Source organism: Cydia amplana, chromosome 14 (assembly GCF_948474715.1).
Source record: "Cydia amplana chromosome 14, ilCydAmpl1.1, whole genome shotgun sequence".
Lineage (NCBI taxonomy): Eukaryota > Metazoa > Arthropoda > Insecta > Lepidoptera > Tortricidae > Cydia > Cydia amplana.
The window spans coordinates 7023228-7046123 of NC_086082.1; the positions used below are offsets into that span (position 1 = coordinate 7023228).

The 22896-nt window shown below is 34.7% G+C and overlaps 1 protein-coding gene across 3 annotated transcripts in view; it reads left to right on the top strand.

Moving 5' to 3' along the window:
* LOC134654018 (histone-lysine N-methyltransferase PRDM16-like) overlaps nt 1–22896 on the top strand; it is a 137563-nt gene that overhangs the window by 43930 nt on the left and 70737 nt on the right. For 2 of the 3 annotated variants that reach the window (XM_063509401.1, XM_063509402.1), the window contains exon 2: nt 1565–1612. In XM_063509401.1, the coding sequence (XP_063365471.1) occupies nt 1565–1612 (48 nt within the window). Of the gene's footprint in view, nt 1–1564; nt 1613–2769; nt 2892–22896 lie in introns of those variants that run through there. The other variant, XM_063509405.1, reaches the window with a different exon arrangement.

The following is a 22896-nucleotide window of genomic DNA, read 5'->3' on the forward strand; positions in this document are numbered from 1 at the left end:
GTAGAACGATAATACTATTATATAAATACAAGTTACAAAAACCGGCCAAGTGCGAGTCGGACTTACGCACGAAGGGATCCGTACCATTACGCAAAAAACGGCAAAAAACATTTGTTGTATGGGCCCCACTTAAATATTTATTTTATTCTGTTTTTAGCATTTGTTGTTATAGGGGCAACAAAAATACTTCATCTGTGAAAATTTCAACTGTCTAGCTATCACGGTTCATGAGATACAGCCTGGTCACAGACAGACAACCAGAAGGACAGAGGAGTCTTAGTAGGTAATAGGAACCCGTTAAAACAAATTAGGATAACGTGCTAAAGTAACGTGCTAACGTGCAAACTAGAATAAGGTAATTCTAAATTAAGATAAGATAAGATAAGATATTATTTATTGTATAACTGTGTACAAACCTCTATCATGTCAGAGTAAATTTTCTGAATTACTTACCCGTCAATAGGTAGTGATTCGGCATTACCAGGATATACATCTTATTTAAAACGTCACAAATTAAAACAATGTTATATTTTAAAAAGCTGACTAGCCTTTTATGACATGTCAGAATATAATAATAATGATTTAATTGTAATTTATTTTATAACACTTAATAAAATAAAAACAATAAATAAAAAAATTGGCCTAGGTCGTAGGCTCGGTAGGGTACCCAGAAGGCTGGCCGCATTGCCCCGCTGGATGGCAATGCTGATCCGCTGGGCAAAATATTGGCCAGCCCTCTATTTATTTTATTTATTTGGATATTTGAATTGTGTTGATTATTTTTATATTGTTTTATTTTATTCTAATTGATGAATATTATATTAATGAATTGCAATTGACCTAATTATAAGTATTAATTACTTACCTTTAAAAAATAATAATATGTAGTTTATATATAGATTATTGGTGTTATTGGGCCCGATTCGGATTTTGTAATAGACATCTATTAGATATCTTTTAGACATCGCCAAGATACGATAACGATATGTTTAAGATCTAAGCTATCAAATTTGACATTTCCGCGATTCTGGAGATACTCTTGAACGATTTCCACAAGATATTACTTAGAGATCTAATTCCCATCTAATAGATATCTAACACGATCTATCGTAATAAAGTAACATTGGTTGCCCGAATTGCGCTACAAAAGAGAACTAGTTGAAATCTAAACTATAACGTATCTAGAATGGATCTAGTACGTGTCGTCTCTTGTGAATATCTTGAAGTTCGAATACGGCAGATTGTGTTTCTTTGGTAGACATATTTTTATTTCAGCGGATAAGGACGATTAGAATTATGCTCGAATTTGGCTTATACTGAGACTGAGCGACTTAGTGTGATAGTGGCCAAAAACTCCTCTGTCTACAGGCTCTGAATTTTAGTTATTATTTACCATTGACCAAGTGTTAAGATTGTATGGAGATATTTAAACTTTATTAATTTATTTATTTAAGAAACAAATAGTCGTTTACAAACAAGTTTAAAAAATATTTCTTAAATTAAGACCTGGAGTTTCCTTATTGATTATAAATCGCAGTCTATTCAGTTTGTTGTATTATTTCAGGTGCTGAAGCTGAAGGAGATTCCTTAGCAAATAATGATGACAAAACAGGTCAGTTATTCTAATTAATAATGTATTTTTGCCAGTTAAGTATGCCGAAAATTATTAATATATCAAATGGTAATTGATAGATAGATAGATAATCATTTAATTGCCGCTCCTTAAGTACCTACCTACTATAAAACTTCCTTAGAGATTATACACGCTTGTGATTAGCAGTCACGGTGGCGTATCGCGAATTGCGGTTGCTATCTCCTATCTCCGTTTTAGGCAGCTTTATTAAGTACCGTAAAACGGGGTGAGTAGGTTTCGCGGGGAGAGGTGGGTTATGAATGGGGAGAGAAGGTGTGAGATGGGGGTGAGAAGGGATTTTAAGGCTTCTGCTACAAAAATAATGTATTCCAATTTAAAATGGAGCTATAGTAATACGCATAATAAACAAAAATCGATCCAACAATCTTCCAAAATCACCTTTGTATGAAAACCCCTCTCACCCCAAATACGAGGCACTACGGGGTGAGGTGGGTTTTCCTCTTTATCGTCAAAGTTATGAAATGGAACTACCCAAAATAAAAAAAAAAACTAAAATACAAACGTCCGGAACACTTATTATATACACCATTCAGTTTTCATATGTAAAAATAAAATGTTATCGAGGTTTGAATTTCAGTTTTGACCCTACTCACCCCATTTTACGGTACCATGGCGGTGTGTTGACGTCGGGCTGCGCTCTTTAGAACCGCGCGGCAATGCAACCATCAGTGACTATGGCAACCGCCGTTCCGCTGCTCCAGCAGCCGCGGTTGAATAGGTACGAGTAAGAACTAAAATCGAAGTTGTGGCCCAACTAGGGTTTGCACGACGGATCTAAAATGTATGCGAAGATCCGCGGATCCGGATCCGGATCCAGATCCGGATAATATAATACCTTTCGGATCCGGATTGCAAACCCTAGGCCCAACACGCAGCAGTTGCAGCGCGGTGCCGTGGTTGCAACCGCAAGTGCGTATAGTGCGTACGATTATGCGCCCTACTGCCGATATCAAGCGGTGCATAGATTAACAATATCGTTTTTTGATCTCTGGTACTACTATCATGTCTTAAGATTCGCTTAATTCGACGTAAATCCGGCTATTGTCTTATCTACTTACATACTTTATCGGAAAGATATGACGAAGAAGATATCATTTTTTTGGGTGACAATTACTGTTAAGTGAATCGCCGTACGCGGTGGTACTCGATTTGAGTAGGTTAAGTTATAAGTTGTATAGTGCCGCTTAAAGTAACACCTGGTCTCAAGGCGAATGACACCATAACTTTGAAATTTGAGGTAAGTGTTTTTATTGTATTATATTGAAAAACAAAACATTTCTTCTGGTTTAATTTCCATGCTAATGCCTATTATGACTTGATTAAATACTTCAGTTATTCACTTATTCGTAAATAAACATTAAATGCTTTAGTTATTCAATTGTACCTACGTATTTTTATTGAAGGCCAAAAATATTTTATGATAGTTTCTAAAAAATATCAATGCGCTTGCGGCACACTACTTCGGCTGAAAATTTTGATAAGTTTCCATAAGTACAAAGTTTTAATTGTTGTCCTCTAAAGTATCTTTATGCAGTACCGCCGTTTTTAAAATCCAAAAACAGAAATTTCGATCCACACTAATGGTTATATCTAATCATCGCGCTGGAATGAACTCGGCGAAATTAATTATTAATTAATGATAAGAGTTTATATTTAGATAAAATTGTGTTGGTTATTCCTTTTGACGCGTATTAGGCAGTCAAAATTTCCGAGAAGACATTTTTATTTTATATCATAAGAGCAAAACGATAGTTACCCAAACAATGGGGAAGGCCGGTTAAAGTTAATTGTATAGATCACCTTTTTTAAATTCCATATCTATTTCATACTATAAGAGAAAGTGACAGAAAATGGAGGGTCGTTAACTGTACTGGGTTCCCCATAAATGTAAAACCAATCAACAGAATTCCTACAAAACAGAATCACCAAAACAGGATCAATTCGACATAGAACAGTGAGTCATTCTTGCAAAAATAATTAAATAAAAAGTACATATGTACTTCCCATCATACAAACTTAGCATTTTCAATAGTTTTGGAACGCTACCTACCTTCTTTGTGAATAAAAGGATGTTTTAACTGTTACCTAAATTGGTAACTAGAAAGAAAAAAAGAAGAAAAAAATAATTTATTCAGAAGCCATAAGTTTTGAATACTTGAATATTTTATAAAGTTGATATTGGCGTTTCATGTGGTACGTGTTGATGCTATCTAACCAGATAGTTTCGCTTGATGATTGTAGTAATCATTCTAAATATGTTATCTCCTGATAGCGGCCTTAAGCCTATTTATTCTAAAAAGGCGTAACAATAGCTAAATCTTTTATTTATACGACTATATTAAGAACAGTGTGCTTGCAATTATAAAATTCTGCTATTTAATAAAAATTTAAACTCTATGTTACTAGCAAGCACACAGAGTTATCTATGTATGGTCAAAGTTGATTTATTATATTAATTAATTCAGATATCGTAAAATACAAACAAAACGATATGAATATTATTCATCCTGCAATACATTTAGAATTTCATTTCATTTATTCACTTCAATCAATCAGCACTTACAGATAAACCTTACGTGCTAATTGGCATTACATTACTTAGTATCTAACATGCATTAACTGCAATAAATACAATAAAATAAAATTGGAATAAATCAAAACTAAAATTATATGTGTAATGCCGAATAATTATGGAATTAGAAACATCACAATTTGTCAATGTCATAATTTTCTACATAAAATTATAATAAAATTTAAATGAAATCGATTTCTACAGACTAAATTAGAATATAAGAGTATTTTGTATAAGAAGAATGATTTCCACACATTAAAGTAGAAAAATCAATTCATAAAATAATTAAGTAGTGTTAGTTATTCATGTAAAAATATGTCCTGGTACTAATCTTCTCCGCAAAATTGTATAATTATAACATTCATTAATATCAAGCTTCATATTGCAAATCCAACTCCAACAAATCCGTACGGATCCCAATCGTCAAAGCAAACATTCCATCTGTTATGGCGAGTCGATAGTAAAATCTGCGCTGAATCGATTCTCTTCCCGGTCGTTACCGTTTGTCATTAATGCGGATCGTAAACCGCGGTGTTGGGTCGCAGCAGGAATGTGACGCGAGGCACGATCTTCGGTGCTCTTTAAAAAAAAAGTAAATAAATAAAACGTTTATTCAGAAATCTTGCTTACAACTAATTACATATATTCTTCTGCCAAACCACAGACTAGTGGTTTGTTGGCAGACGAGGCTCCTTTATGTTTATGCAAGCTAGGTAGTTGATATGTAACTTAAACTAAGGTATCTACTTAATCCTCTACCGCATGCGCAGCCCTATATGGCAACTATTAAAGTTCATTTTTAAACAAATACTTTTTATTTATGACATGAAGTAATGGGTTAACTCTATATTCTTAGCGTACAGAAAAAAAATGTAATGTATTATGTATAGTTTATATAGGTTGTATTTGGCTTTTTATTTTGTTTAATAAGAAATTGCTTAGTTTCTTTTGTTTTTATTGTTTCTTTGCGAAGGTTAAAGTAAAGACGCTAAGCACGGAGAAGTTTGTACATTGACCCACCATTACCAATCTCTATCGCACGCGCATAATTATAATGAGCCACTTTCAGAGCATGAGAAATGAAAAGTACCTAATACGTATCTCTAGCTTTTGCCACGAAATTAGGTGCGTTACTGGAAACATCTTTTAAGTACGTCGCCTATTTCTACTTTTAAGTACACAAACGCCAAGTGATGAAAATCTTTAGTCATGTCAGATTGTAGGTACCTAAAACATGTCCTAGTGTCTATGTATTCCTCTCCTAATCCAAATTACTCGAGAGTTGTTCGTTGTTTATAGCGTATAATGACGAATTCGCGCCTATTAGGTAATATGCAGCTAGCGCGACATGGACAGCAGCTCTGAGGCGCATATCAAGCAAAATATGCTTTATCTCATGATTCGTTATCAGCCGATTACTATGTACATAAATATCATACCCAATATCAATAACGCGATTTCCATGTTGCCCATGTTTGAAGACGTATATAAAAAGCAAGTAATGGCGAGATTTGGACCGAATTATCAATATTTTCATTCGGTACCAGCTCTTGTAAATTAATAGGTACCTATGTGTTTGTACGCACGTAAATTGTTATCAATTTTATTGTTAAAGGCGTTGTCAGTCGCTCGTTTGAAGCGAGCCTAACTGGCGTCAAGAATACGCGTACTTTCGCTCTGTTCAATGCCTTGCGCCATAACCGCATTCGACGCGGTCCCTAATTAAAATCTGTGCTCGTCTCGCATTTATGACCTTACTCGTACAAATATACCCATATTCTGAACACAGTTTTTTTCTCAGATACATTGTTTTTGAACTTGTATCCTATTCTCTGTAAAGCAAGGTTGCCTTTTAGATTATATGACTATACATAATATTCCTCCATTCTTTAGAAAGCTGGTAGTTGATAAGCGAAACTAATAAGTAAACTTATTGAAACAACCTATTGTTTGTAATTAACTTTTATTTTATATAGTAGGAGCAAAATGATTACGTTTACTATATAGAGTTACATTTGAGGATATTCTCACTGAGTAGTTAATTTAAGCGAGTTGCTTGAACTAGTTTGATGTTACACGGTGTGCACTTAATAATGAGGGTATGCATAATATTAGGCGTGTATGAAAGCTTCCTGTACAGTTTGCTATTACCTCCGTGAAACAAAGGATCCCATATTGTGTATTTGTGTCCATAGTAGCATGTATTTGTTTAGTTACAATGCACATTTAGGCTTGAATTCAGTCACTAAGTTCTATAGAATGGATATTGAATAGATATTTATACAATAGGTACCTATTATGTGTATTCCTACCTACTTATATTTGAATATAGGGGAGGCGCGTGCAACAGTTTTACATGAGGACCACCACCAATTAGAAGCAATACCAAAGCCATCGGCTGAAGTGCCATCATTATCTCGACCGCCCCACAGCAAGCTAACACTTGTTCCGCTGTTATTAGGCTTAGAATCCTATGAAATATTCACGGGTTTTTGGAGACAAGTGGAGTGAGCAATCCTGAAGTATGGGGTTGGGACATAGTTAAAGCGTTTAGGCTGAGAGTAGTCGAGGACTTTCTGCCTTTTGTGAGTTTTCTACCGTTTCGGCGGTTTGTGCAGCGGAGCTATTTTATCAATCGCGGGGGAGTTTTGACAGAGGAGGGATCCAGGGATGCGGAGCTGCAGAAAATTACCGAGGCTCTTTTGAATGTTGTGTAATACCGCGTGGAGAGACCGTACTCCATCGCAACAGACTTATTTATAGGTACAGTCCTAGACGTGTTCTCGGATAGAGTGTGCCATCATGTTTATGTTAACGTGACTCGTGACCTCGTCCAACTTTGGGCAACTTCTACCTGTAGAATATAATTATACTCCACTCTTACTCTTAGTTAGTGTAACTTTGGGTTATACCAAATCATTACGCAATTATGGTAAAGAACAATCGTAAGAGTTTGTAGTTTTGTACGAGCGAAAGGTTTAATTTCTAACATGGTTTACATCAAGTCTAACTCAATATTAGGTATGTATACATATAAACTATTTTTATAAATATCCAACTGGATTCAAGGACAATTAAAAATTAAAATATTAAGTTTTCAGTTTACCTTGCTATAAAATAAATAATGCTGTTAAATATTTATTCATATATATAGTACAAAAAAATCACAAAAAATAAAACAATAAATAAAAACAACTTAAAATTACAATTAAACTAAATACAAACTATTCTAAAATAAAACTAAAATAATATGTACTTATGTGAAATATTTATGTTTTTGCTTAGATTGACAATCAAGTCCATACACGGGAATACGTCTCTATTTTGATTTTTTTCTATGTCGTACCTATTGTATTGTCAATATATGGCATATACTTTATGTTCGAATTCAAAATTAGTAACTAAATGGTAAGGTATAGGCAGGGTTAAGTACAAGTACGGGTTCTCGAACATTACGCCGTAACGACGCATAAACGCGGCGAAGCGTGAGCGCACTGATTGGATAGCTATTTCAGATTTAATAGGATCCGCATATTTAGATATCCGCGATACGGTGATGCTGCTGTGCCTGAGAAACGTGGAGAATGGTTTTAAAAGCAAATACGTATGTGATACGAGGATTCGACACGTATATTACTCACACAGTATTTATTGTACTTTCTGGTTCTTCGTATTGCATGCAATTTATATTATAAATATTCAAATAATAATTAAAATATGAGTTTTTTCGTATAAATGCTCCTGCTTTTCTGAAAGAAAATTAGATATCAGAAGTTTCTAAATTTGAGACGTAATAATATTAATAGTTTATTAGATGATATCATGTTTTAATTGTATTAAGTGTGGTGACTTCGGCCTATTATTTCTAATAGGAAAGAATAGATGAATCTTGGTTTACTGACTCAGGCTAATTCAAATGTATACATATTAGACTGACATCTAACGGATGACATTTAAATATCGTGCATTTCGCTCGTACTTATCCTTACATATATTGGCGTGGGCGAGACGCACGATAACTAACATTTGTGTATGTTGAATTGGCCTGGCTGATAAAGTTCGGTAGATATGATATGCTAATTTTTGTAGGTACTTTCTACAACTGTTTACTAGCTTTATTTTATTTAACCATATATATATATATATATAAATGCAAGTGTCCTGACTGACTGACTGACTGACTGATTCATCAACGCAGAGCCGAAACTACAAAAGCTAGAAAGTTGAAATTTGCACACTAGGTTGCATTTATAAAGTGTACAAGAGATAAGAAGCGATTTTGAAAAATTCAACCCCTAAGGGGGTTAAAAAGGGGATGAAAGGTTGTATGGGGTACAAGTTTTATTTTAAGCTAGGAATTTAAAACTTTGTAAAAATGTATTATATTAAAAAACAAGAAAACTAATTTCAGCGTTTTTGAAAATTCATCCCCCAAGGTGGTGAAAAAGGGGTTGAAAGTTTGTATGGAGATCAAATATTTTTGTGAGTGTGGGACTTGAAACTTTGTATATGGGGATATTATTATAAGACAAGAAAAGTAATTTCAGCGTTTTTGAAAATTCATCCCCTAACAGGGTTAAAAAGGGGTTGAAAGATTGAATCCATTACAAATGCTTTGAAACTTCTTAGAAAGGCATAATAGCCGATTACAAAATAAAGTAATTGCGACGTTTTTGGAAATCCAACCCCTAAGGGGGTTCAAAAGGGGATGAAAGTTCGTCTTGGGGTGCAAATTTCATTTTAAGCTAGGAACTTGAAACTTTGCAAATAGATATTAAATTTAAATACAAGAAAACTAATTTCAGCGTTTTTGAAAATTCATCCCCTAAGGTGGTGAAAAAAGGGTTGAAAGTTTGTATGGATATCAAACATTTTTTCGAGCGCGGGACTTGAATCTTTGTATTTGGGGATATTATTAAAAGACAAGAAAAGTAATTTCAGCCTTTTGTAAAATTCATCCCCTAACAGGGTTAAAAAGAGGTTGAAAGTTTGTATGTGGTTCAAATTTTATTTTAAGCTAGGTACTTAAAAGTTCGTAAAAAGATATATTATTAAAATACAAGAAAACTAATTTCAGCGTTTTTGAAAATTCATCCCCCAAGGTGGTGAAAAAGGGGTTGAAAGTTTGTATGGAGATCAAATATTTTTGTGAGTGTGGGACTTGAAACTTTGTATATGGGGATATTATTATAAGACAAGAAAAGTAATTTCAGCGTTTTTGAAAATTCATCCCCTAACAGGGTTAAAAAGGGGTTGAAAGATTGAATCCATTACAAATGCTTTGAAACTTCTTAGAAAGGCATAATAGCCGATTACAAAATAAAGTAATTGCGACGTTTTTGGAAATCCAACCCCTAAGGGGGTTCAAAAGGGGATGAAAGTTCGTCTTGGGGTGCAAATTTCATTTTAAGCTAGGAACTTGAAACTTTGCAAATAGATATTAAATTTAAATACAAGAAAACTAATTTCAGCGTTTTTGAAAATTCATCCCCTAAGGTGGTGAAAAAAGGGTTGAAAGTTTGTATGGATATCAAACATTTTTTCGAGCGCGGGACTTGAATCTTTGTATTTGGGGATATTATTAAAAGACAAGAAAAGTAATTTCAGCCTTTTGTAAAATTCATCCCCTAACAGGGTTAAAAAGAGGTTGAAAGTTTGTATGTGGTTCAAATTTTATTTTAAGCTAGGTACTTAAAAGTTCGTAAAAAGATATATTATTAAAATACAAGAAAACTAATTTCAGCGTTTTTGAAAATTCATCCCTTAAGGTGGTGAAAAAAGGGTTGAAAGTTTGTATGGATATCAAACATTTTTTCGAGCGCGGGACTGGAATCTTTGTATTTGGGGATATTATTAAAAGACAGGAAAAGTAATTTCAGCGTTTTGTAAAATTCATCCCCTAACAGGGTTAAAAAGAGGTTGAAAGTTTGTATGTGGTTCAAATTTTATTTTAAGCTAGGTACTTGAAAGTTCGTAAAAAGATATATTATTAAAATGCAAGAAAACTAATTTCAGCGTTTTTGAAAGTTCATCCCCTAAGGTGGTGAAAAAAGGGTTGAAAGTTTGTATGGATATCAAACATTTTTTCGAGCGCGGGGACTTGAATCTTTGTATTTGGGGATATTATTAAAAGACAAGAAAAGTAATTTCAGCGTTTTGTAAAATTCATCCCCTAACAGGGTTAAAAAGAGGTTGAAAGTTTGTATGTGGTTCAAATTTTATTTTAAGCTAGGTACTTGAAAGTTCGTAAAAAGATATATTATTAAAATATAAGAAAACAAATTTCTGCGTTTTTGAAAATTCATCCCGTAAAGTGGTAAAAAAGGGGTTGAAAGTTTGTATGGATATCAAACATTTTTTCGAACGCGGGACTTGAATCTTTGTATTTGGGGATATTATTAAAAGACAGGAAAAGTAATTTCAGCGTTTTGTAAAATTCATCCCCTAACAGGGTTAAAAAGGGGTTAAAAGTTTGAATCCATAACAAATGCTTTGAAACTTCTTAGAAAGGCATAATAGCCGATTACAAAATAAAGTAATTGCAACGTTTTTGGAAGTTCAAACCCCTAAGGGATTTAAAAAGGGGATGAAAGTTCGTCTTGGGGTGCAAATTTTATTTTAAGGTAGGAACTTGAAAATTTGCAAAAAGATATTAAATTTAAACACAAGAAAACTAATTTCAGTGTTTTTGAAAATTCATCCCCTAAGGTGACGAAAAAGGGGTTGAAAGTTTGTATGGATATCAAAAATTTTTTAGAGCGCGGAACTTGAATCTTTGTATTTGGGGATATTATTAGAAGATAATACAAGTAATTTCAGCGTTTTGTAAAATTCATCCCCTAACAGGTTTAAAAAGGGGTTGAAAGTTTGTACAGGGTACAAATTTTATTTTAAGCTAGGAACTTGAAACTTCATAAAAAGGTATTATTTTAAAACGAAAAAAAAAAATTCAGCGTTTTTGAAAATTTATATCTCAAGGTGGTGAAAAAGGGGTTGAAAGTTTGTATGGAGTTCAAACATTTTTGTGAGAACGGGCTTGAATCTTTGTACAGAGGCATATTATTAGAATACAAGAAAAGTAATTTCAGCGTTTTTAAAAATTCATCCCCTAAAATGGTTAAAAAGGGGTTGAAAGTTTATTATAGGGTTCAAATTTTATTTACTATCAACTTCGTAAATAGGTAGTTAGGTAGTAGGTCTTATTAAATAGAGGACATGAAAATCTTCTAAGGGGGTTGAGAGGGATTATGTAGAGAACAATTTTATTTAGTTAGGGGCTAGAAACTTCGTAGGTTGTGAAAGACAAATCTCATGCGTTGTATAATATTAATAATTAACAAATGATTAACCGTCCTACTGCAATATTTTACTGCATAATGTTCTAAGCTAATGTAGAATATATAACCACCAATATACAAATCCACGCGTACGAACTCGCGGGCAACAGCTATCTATCTATCTATTCTATATATATAAATGCACGTGTCCTGACTGATTGACTGACTGACTGACTCATCAACGCAGAGCCGAAACTACAAATGCTAGAAAGTTGAAATTTGGACACGAGGTTGCATTTATAAAATGTATAAGAGCTAAGAAGCGATTTTGAGAAATTCTACCCCTAAGGGGGTTAAAAAGGGCATGAAAGTTTGTATGGGGTTCAAGTTTATTTTGAACTAGGAATTAGAAACTTTATCAAAAGGTATAATATTAAAAAACAAGAAAACTAATTTCAGCGTCTTTGAAAATTCATCCCCTAAGGTGGTGAAAAAGGGGTTGAAAGTTTGTATGGAGAAGAAAAATTTTTTTGATTGCGGGACTTGAAACTTTGTATATGGAGATATTATTAGAATACAAGAAAAGTAATTTCAGCGTTTTTGAAAATTCATCCCCTAAAAGGGATAAAAAGGGGTTGAAAGTTTGAATCCATTACAAATGCTTTGAAACTTCTTAGAAAGGCATAATAGCCGATTACAAAAAAAAGCTATGGGACGTTTTTTGGAAATTCAACCCCTAAGGGGGTTAAAAAGGGGATGAAAGTTTGTCTTGGGGTTCAAATTTTATTGTAAGCTAGGAACTTGACACTTCGTAAAAAGGTATTATAATAAAAGAGAAGAATACTAATTTCAGCGTTTTCGAAAATTCATCCCTCAAGGTGGTGAAAAAGGGGTTGAAAGTTTGTATGCACATCAAATATTTTTTGAGTGTTGAAAGTTTGTATGGAGATCAAACATTTTTTTTCAGTGCGGGACTTGAATCTTTGTATAAAGGCATATTATTAGAATACAAGAAAAGTAATTTCAGCGTTTTTGAAAATTCATCCCCCAAGGTGGTGAAAAAGGGGTTGAAAGTTTGTATGGATATCAAACATTTTTTCGAGCGCGGGACTTGAATCTTTGTATTTGGGGATATTATTAAAAGACAAGAAAAGTAATTTCAGCCTATTATAAGAATACAAGAAAACTGATTTTAGCGTTTTTAAAAATTCATCCCTTAAAAGGGTTAAATAGGGGTTGAAAGTTTGTATGGAGATCAAACATTTTTGTGTGCGGGACTTGAATCTTTGTATAAAGACATATTATTAGAATACAAGAAAAGTAATTTCGGCATTTTTGAAAATTCTTCCCTCAAGTTGGTAAAAAAGGGGTTGAAAATTTGTATGGAGGTCAAACATTTTTTTGAGTGCGGGGCTTGAATCGTTGTATAAAGGCATATTATTATAATACATAATAAGTAATTTCAGCTTTTTTAAAAATTCATCCCCTAAAAGGTTTAAGAAGGGGTTGAAAGTTGGTAGAGAGTTCAAATTTTATTTAAAGCTAGGAACTTCAAACTTCGTAAATAGGTAGTTAGGTAGTAGGTTTTACTAAATAGTGGACTTGAAAATATGCTGGGGGTTGAGAGGGATTATATCGAGAACAATTTTATTCAGTTAGGGGCTTGAAACTTCGTAGCCAGGTTGTGTATAATAATTAACAAATGATTAACTGCAGTCCCTACTGCTGTCGTTTTCTGCATAATGTTCTAAGCTAATATAGAATATATAACCACCAATATACAAATCCACGCGTACGAAGTCGCGGGCAACAGCTAGTTTAACCATAACCTTCCATTGCTCTCAAGTAATATTTACTATTATCATTAAAAAATTAATTTCCCCTCATCCCACAATTCAGCAGACGCATAACCCACTTCAAATACGAGTATGTTGAGTACATAACTAATAATAAAGCGAAAATTAAAAACAAAACGATTCAATTAGGTACAATGATTTGATCCCTACGAGTCCGTTCTTCCCATATTTATTGCATATTTCTCTAGCATCGTAAAATCTTTACAGTTTTTTTGCAATATGAACTTTAATTGATTAGTACTTAGAGGCGGTTTTGGCAATCACAAGTTTAAATAGAATACGAGTTCAGGAAAGTATGCAGGCAATATACGAGCATAATGGGTACAAAACTCTCACATTAAACTGTGCGTATCCGAGCATTGTTTCGTGCTTTTGTTCTTTTTGTTTTAGGCCCCCTTTGTCGCTGGCGTGATAGGGAAAGATCTGATATCCCTTATGTTCCGCTATGTTGGCTGTGTTATTATTTTGTTCAATTTGTCGGGAATAAGCTGTTACTCGCTTGCAACGCTTCAGCAGCAGCTCATATTACATATTTGTACTACTTGTAGCACTTGTACATATTTGTATACCACTTAAATTTAGATGGTTGGCAGTTGAGAACTACAAATACTATAACAACAAATACTAAAAACAGAATAAAATAAAGATTTAAGTGGGGCTCCCATACAACAAACGTGATTTTTGACCGAAGTTAAGCAACGTCGGGCGGGGTCAGTACTTGGATGGGTGACCGTTTTTTTGCTTGTTTTTTTTGCTTGTTTTGCTCTATTTTTTGTTGATGGTGCGGAACCCTCCGTGCGCGAGTCCGACTCGCACTTGGCCGGTTTTTTTCATACCGCAGTCGAGTTTTATTATTCTCATGATATTCATCCAACCTCATTTTCTATTGCTTAATGCATTTTTAACAGAGTTTGCAACAAAACATGTTAATTAATAACTTCACATAAACAATAAACACAATTTTAATTAAAAACTCTTTTTTCCCATGTGGTCTTCCGCAGTAGCTAGAGGCTATTTATGATCTAGTTACATTATCAATAACCATATTGCACGTGTCTACGGCAGGCCCGCGGGCCATTCCAAATTAATTTGTGCGCTACTCCGGACTGTGTGCACAAGGCAGACAAGGTACAGCGATTCGTAGGTGAGTTTTTAAGCGGTAAATTTAATTTTTAAAACATAATTGTTAAAAGAATGTTAGAATCGAGAGAGGTTGTCGGAGTAAATGTTGGTTTAGCAATGAATAGAGGATATTGAAATATGGAAATTTTAACTTAGCTTTACATATTATTTAAGTAAGGTAGTATTTTTTAGTATAGAACAAGAGAAACACCTTAATTCTTCTTTAAATTAGAAAATTACATCAGTTTCACTTAATTACCAAAATTCCAGTGCTAAGTGTCGGTTTCATATGCCATAATTAAATACTGGTTGACAATTAAATACATGTACCTAGTTAAAAAAAAAATGGTGTTTGTTATTACTTCAAAAGTCAGTTAGCCATATATTCTTGCCAGACATATTCTATATGTTATATGTAGGTGTACATTTTTTATGACGAAATCAAGTTGCAAGTCAAATACAAAAACAATCAGCAACTCTCAGCTTAACAAACAGCCACGTACTCCAGATTAAAGGGTTCACTAACAATTTAGACTTTTATTATAGCATTTTAACGAAACGTTAGGCCAAATAATAAACTTAAGTAAGTACGCGATTAAGTCTCGATTCAGTTTTATAAATTATAGTAAATTTATATATTCTAAACATGCTTATAAACTGCCCGCTTTTACTGAGTTTGTGTACACATCCCAACAAAATCAAGTTGCAAGTCAAACAGAAAAGCCAGTAGCGTCTCTCTGCAGTACAAACAGCCCGCGGCGTCGGGCGCGCCGCGTTATCTGGGACAGCGTGTGTCTACCGTGTTGACTCGCGCAAATGTTATTAACTGCTGTAGGATACATAATTGATGGTTGTCCCGATTAAAAGGCTCACTTATAATCTAGAATTTCTTTACAACATATTAAATTAATTCATTATTAAAGTCTTTTTAAGTTATCTTAAATATGTATTAGATTAGCAGCTTTTGTCCACGTAAAAGTCGTAATAGTAAATATTCAACCCAATATTTACTCTGGGGACCCTTAAAGAGGCTCAAAATTATTTGGACAATATATATATGTTTTAAATTTCAAGGCTTTCGACTGAGCTTCGTCTGTCAGTAACTAAACCTAACTACATAACGCGACACTTATATAATATATTTAATGGAGTTTTTATGTTTGTGACATTTCTTTAACCGGTGACGCCACAAGTTTGACCCTGATCATATCTATAACAAATCCAGATCAAACTTAAACGTGTTATTACAGTCAAAATACGCCTCCTACTCAAAATATGACGATAAAAATGTAATCAGGAAATCTTGTATCTGATTGAGTACAAAAGATGCAATTATGTTATTTTTCGAACTCTTTCACATTTAGATGGTATGAGGGTATATGCACATCGTTTAGTTATGTGTTGCAAACTGCAAACTTCGCAGCTCATGAAAAGATGCCGCCGCAATGCGCCCCACACATAGATCGCCATTAAGTACACATCCGAAACGAACACAGACACACGACGGCGGCTTTTAAGAGGCCGAGAGAGTGGAGAGCGGTGTTGCGATCGGCTCCAGTGCTCACCCCGACAGTAAAAAATATGAGCATCCCCCCCTTCCGAGACCCCCGGGCGCCATCTTGAAAAACTTTGTCACTTGTAACCGCAAATCGATCTGTGTCTACGAGGACGCGGCTACGGCGTAGCGTAGGCGTGCTGGCCGTAGAGGGCTCTACACAAAGAAATGACACTCGTTTTACTTTTGTATCAATTCTTGTAATTTTATAAAATAGCTCATTTGAGTGTCACTAAATGATGTCCGCTAAATGATAGACAATGATCATGATGATGTCATTATGTAGTTTAATTGAAGTACCTATACTTCTATATTTACTACTTATGTACATATATTACCTATTTAAGTCTTAATTTTATTTATTGGACACATATAAAGTTGTCCTTATTTGTCTGCCATACTTACGCGACCAAATCAAATGTCATGTCAAATCATTGTATGTATTTATATTCATTAAGAGTGATCCGTTCTTCCGTTAAAAGTTAGACCTATATGCTGGTTTTATGTACTTAATCTTTTGTCGATCCCCCTTACAACAGTAATGATAATCACTAAAAGGATTTGTGAGGAATTATTCACATGACTAACTTGACAAAACAGATACGCCCTGTGGCTACGTATTTTATTGCAAGGCGAGTCAAATAATTTCAAAACTTATGTGAATTGCATAAGGTTGGAGTTCCCCTGCTTAGACGGTTAAAGTATGTCTGATTATTGAATCCAAGCCAAGGACACCTAAGGGACTCAGCGGGCGGCCTCACAAATGTACCTTGTAATAGGTATGTTATTATGAAGTCAAAAGTTTAAATAGAGCATTCTGACAAAACGAGAGTCTGCGTGAGATTTCATCTTAAATTGCATGAGAACATAATATGGACGCAGCCACAGCCGCAGGCCATCATTTATTAGGTACGCAGTTATTTTTTTACAATAGACCTACAGATAAATCTTAGATTTGATTTTAAGTTTATTTATAATGACTAAAAGTCAGTAAATTCGGAAAAAATCCGTTTGAAATTAATCTTTTTTTTTTCTGAAATCTCGAATTGATAAAATGGTATAAGAATATCGCTCAAGGAAGAAGTTGCCAAAAATTCTGAATCCGAAGAAATGATATCTCGTAAATGTAATAAAACGTTTAGATAACCCTTCTTAAGTCAACAATAGTCGTTGATTAACTATCTTTCTCTGGCTTCCGCAAATTCACAAAAAAAGATGTCAAGAGGTCAACGGAAAGGTTCGTGACATTTGTATAGAGACAGGTAGAGAGAGACATCCCTGCGTGAGATAAGTCATTGTAGGTGCCTTTGTTGCTTAGAAAGGGTTCGGCACTGTTCGGCAGCCGAAATTAGCAACGCATTCAAATCACCGTGTCACCCCGTTATAACTAACCGTGCGAAATTCGTAAATCGGCAAAAAACGTTATTTTTTGCAAGAAATGTGACAAAAAAGGGAGTGAAAGGGTGATGGCGCGGCGTGACCCCCTGCGTGACATATTTTGATTGTGCAGCTTTTTTACATTAGCCAGAGTCGGTGTAGGACAGGGTGACGGTGTCAAATAATTTTGGGAGTCACAAAGTCAATCTAAACAAGCGTTGCTTTTTTAAATTGCGACGCATATACAGAGCAAAAACAAACATTCAAGTAGAAGGTGTATTCCCATATCTCTACTTCTTGCTATATAGATATGCAATCGCATTAATTATGGTTAATCGGTGACGTACTAGATATCTATTATAGGTATTAGTACTTATTGCATGATAAAATATAACGTAAAACCATGTGTTAGAAATAAGTACAAGCCATGCACAGTTAATCCCTATTTAATTAGTCGTAATAGATTATTCGAATTGGCAAAATTACGTATGCTGATGCTGACTAACCGCGGTATTCGGAAAACGAGATCCGTTCTCGACTAGAGAACGATACGATATGTACTAGATACGTTGTAGTTTACATTTCAGCTAGTTCTCTTTTGCAGCTCAATTCGGGCAAAAATATCACTTTTACGTTAAAATATCGTAATAATTTCTTGTGGAAATCGTTCAAGAGTATCTCCAGAATCGCGGAAATGTCAAATTTGACAGGTTAGATCTTAAAATTATCGTTATCGTATCTTGGTGATGTCTAATAGATGTCTAGTTCAAAATCCGGATCGGGCCCAAAGTATGTGAACAACTCAATAAATATTATAACAAGAAAAACTCAGTAACAAAGCAACTTCTACTGCCATGATTTTTATCGGACCATCTTTTGTGCCATACAAACGGTGGAGGGTAGAAAACAATCGCCAGTTTGATTCCCGGCCTCATGACTCGTACTCATTACGTACATAATGACCGGATACCTTTATTTTTCGATGGGCTTTATCAAGTGAGTTGCGTTTTGTTTTCTTTGGAATACAGGCTGCTTAAAAAAAGTAGTACCTAGCTATTAAAAATATTTTTAAATTAAACTGTAAAACACAAAATAATACACAAGGCCTGAAGTGAACTTTATATTTAGTAAAATAATTTGATTTGCTCTAGGCTTATAATTATAGTTTAAATGGATTTGGTCAAAAACCACAAATAAAGGTGATACAATAAAACACGCACCGAACAGGTGCTTGTTTTGGATAAGTAAGCCTTTGATACAACTGTAGAAGTATTTCAACAGAAAATTAATTTTATATTTTATTTAATGTCAGGATAAAAAACAGGATAGTAATACGAACTGAAAATTATACTTATCTACCTATACTGGCTTCCGGGATAGTCATAAGGCCGTAATAAGTTTCATATACCAGAATTCAGGCAAACAGACGAGGATGTTAATATGCACTTATCAAATTATAATTGTACATTTTGTTACAAACATTTTGACACTTTAATTATATTAATAATGTTTAGAGTCTGTGCGGAAAGAGAAGAGTCGTGGAGTGTATGGGGCCCAATACATTCCACGACTCTTCTCTTTCCGCACAGACTCTAGCGACAATTCTCAAGGGGCCCACTGATTACCAGTCCGCCGGACAATATCGGCCTGTCAGTTGTTCGGAGTTGTCAACTTTTTATCCTAACTGACAGGCCGATATCGTCCGGCGGACTGTTAGTCAGTGGGCCCCTTCATTCGGATAACTCATTATTTTGGTAATTTTCATGTTAAATTTCACTGTGTATCAATAAGTGTTACTTATTACAATCAGTATGAATTTTAATGCTAAAAGGTTCATATGTCTAACAGAAAATAATAATAAATGAGTAGTCCTGCTGAATAAGTTATTTGATAATTCATAATTATGGTAAACGTTGTCGACTGGGCCCCGAAGAAATAAACGATCAATTAAAATAATCAGACATCCTGTACTACAGTTGAGACAGAAATAAGAATCGCAGCATTAATTTAACATACACTATTGTTTATTGACGATTTCTTTGGTAGACACTCGACTGTACCGAATTAATATTATAAAATAAACCACAAGGTATTCACTTTACGATTTGATTTCGAATGTACAGTATTCGCAGCGCTGGGGTAGCAAAGACATGGGGCGCGACCTCATCGATAGAATTCTTTTGATTGCAGCCGTAACGGACCCCAACGTATATTTGGACAGAGCCCGAGAGTTCTCGAGTGGTTTATAATTACGATAATTTGTGTAGATGAACAAATCCAAACACAATCGTTTACTCCTGCTTTCTTTATTCAAGGTCTAGTTTATGGGAAAATGATATAATAATGTTGTGCAAGTCAAGTGGGTTGAGTATTTATTTTTAAGAAGGAAGTTCAAATAATTGATGTGAATTAAGGGGACGGTATATGACGTTTTCGATTTAGAGCTCACTTTGTGCAATCAATTTGTTCAAGAAATGTTTAATAACTGCATTAAATTATACGTAAATTTGTTCACGAAGAAGCCGTGTACCGGCTCTTTACGGCATAATATTTTTTATTTGCTGTAATTCTCTACAAATCGACACTAAAAGTATCCAAAAATCAAAATATGGAGTTCCGTTTGAGCAACACGCATTACAGTTTTGCCTTTAACAGTAATTGAGTTGTTGTGTGATTTTGAAAGCTAAATAACTAAACTAGCAAATTATTATCTACTTATATTTTTACTCACAAATACAACACAGAAATTCAATCCCAAATGTAAACTTTCGTACAATTTCCATACATTGACGACATCACTCAAAATTCTTCTTCGAGTCAGATGGCCGCTGGCCTTGGATCGAAGAAGACGTGTACATCGTCGTAGCTCGTTTTTGACATTATTTAGACATTTCATCATATACGCATACGAAAATGTATACCAGTAGATAAATTGTATTTCAAAAAATAGGGTAAATAAATTTATTTAAAATTTGATTTGTTGTTATTTACAGGTCGTAACGATCGAAAACAGCAGTAAACTATCCTAAAACAATACGATTACAATTGAATTTAAGTAACTTGTTCCTTCAAAACCCGCTTAAAATGAAAAAAGTTTAAAGACTCGTTTTACTGATTGGGATTGATTTTCATTATGCTGGTATCAATTTTGCGTCATTAAAAAAAAGTATATGACTTCTGTACGTCAATGACATTTGATGTCAATTGTAATCTTGTATTTACGTTAGAGAATATTATATATTCATTTAAATATTACTTACCTATTAATACGAAGCGTAATTCGTTTAATACCTGAAAGTCTTAGTGTCTACACCTACTTTGTTGCCGTTCGTTCCGTCTATATGTGTGCGATTACGTGCTGTTCTCAATAATCAAGAAACAAGCCATAATCTTCAAGAATAAAATAACAGCAAGACCAGCATTTAGTACTAACTAGTTTTTGCGGATTTGGAGACAAGAGATGAAGCTTACAGGCTAATACCGCTGCGGTCTGGTTATTGTTATGTGTATATATCGAGTATTATATAAATTTACTATAAAATAACAATGTTTTATTTCAATGACATTATGTGCGTAGGTATGTATGTTTCGGTGATTATAAGAATTTTGTCCACACAATAATTGTGCAAAGCAGAGACTGCATCATGCTTTCTTTACGGTATAAGCGGTATGGTACCGTTATTATTTATCAATACCGGTTCGTTTTGAAGGTAAAACTATACCGGTTGAAATACAAAGTACGGTACCGGTATAAAATTACAGCAGGGACAACCATTTTTATAGGTGTACAGTCAGCTGCAGAGAAAAGGTACGACCAGATAGATAATTGTATGCAGGGGTGGTACCTTTTCTCTGCAGCTAGCTGTACCTAAACCATCATTGACCGAGCGTTGGCGAAGGTCTCCGTTTCAACTTGGGCAAAAATGCTTTCGTATGTCCGAATTCTTCTCCTTTGCATATCACATTTCTCAACTGTCCGATATAATTATTCTTTTTTTTTTTGAACAATTTAAAATAGGCAGAAATTGTCATAAAGGACTTAAGCGCCAGTAGGGTCTGTGACACTTAAGACCACTGCGATTATTAGGTACTTACTGGCCCCTATTTCACCACGACCACGGTGACAGGTGCGACAGTTGTCGACATCACTGTTGCTGACGTCACAGGCCTCCATAGGCTACGGTAACCGCTTACCATCGGACGGGCGATGTGCTTGTTTGCCACCAACATTTTAATAAATAAATAAATAAACTCCATTATATTGCCACTAAAAAATTCTTATTTTGCGAAGCTAATGACAATTGTCACAAGAAACACGGCAACTGTATCGAAATTGCGACACAGAACTCATTTCCTGTCAAGACTTACCGAAAATTCTTTGAAAAATCTTGTGACAATTGTCACAAGATTTTTTCGCGAGAGAAATGTCTGTTTTATCCGATATAATAAAGTTTTTTTTTTAATAATAGGTACAATGACGGTGGCAAACACGAATACGGCCCGCCCGATGGTAAGCGGTAACTGTATTATTAAATTGTACAACGGGACTTAATCGCGTATCTAAGTTTTAAGATTTACCTCCGACGTTTCGAGGACGGCGTTGTCCCCGTGGTCTCGGAGAAGACTGGCTTAAGTTGACATCAGCATCTTCTAACCGCGCGAGTTTTTCGAACTACCCGCACTTGGTCTTGTTTATCCGCTTGAACGTTTTGCGGTTCCGTTGTACAATTTAATAATGTGTAAAAATCGTGAAAGTTTAAATCAGAGTTAGCGGTAACTGTAGTCCATGGATGCCTATGGCGTCAATAACAGTGATGTTTTTGTCGTACCTGTCACCGTGGTGAAATAGGGGCCAGATTACGCCGCGCCGCGTGGAACGTGAGGTGCATTGGGGTAAATGCATACCATTCACTCAAGGAAAATAATCTCCCTTATAAGATCACTCGTGTGTCTGCCATTTTGTTAAAGCCAATTTTCACCGTAACTACTGGACTAGTTCAATTGAAATTTAGTACACATATGTCAAGTAAGGAAGTAGTAAGTCGGTGATCCGAAGATGAGTAACGTAAATAAATGAACTTTTAACTTTGCGGCGATTTTTGGTATCATGTGACATATCAGATATAATACATAATTATAAGTAGGTGAGCAAAAATGTACCATAACCTAACTCAGAATTGTATCACATAAATACATATACAATAATCTTTAATAGAAAAAAACCGACTTCTCTAACTACTAGCCTAACCCACTTAACGGCGCTTATACTTTATTTGGTAATATGTACCTATACATTTTATGGTAATCATAGTGTTTTTTTAGTTTAAGTATCATAGTGGTTTTCCGGATCAAGATCCGGGTCCGGGTCCGGATCCGAGTCCGGCTCCGAGTCCGAGTACGGGTCCGAGTCCGAAGTCCGGGGCCCAGTCCAAGTCAAAATCGAAATTCAAAATCACTAAACGTGTAGGTACTATGCGTCGTTG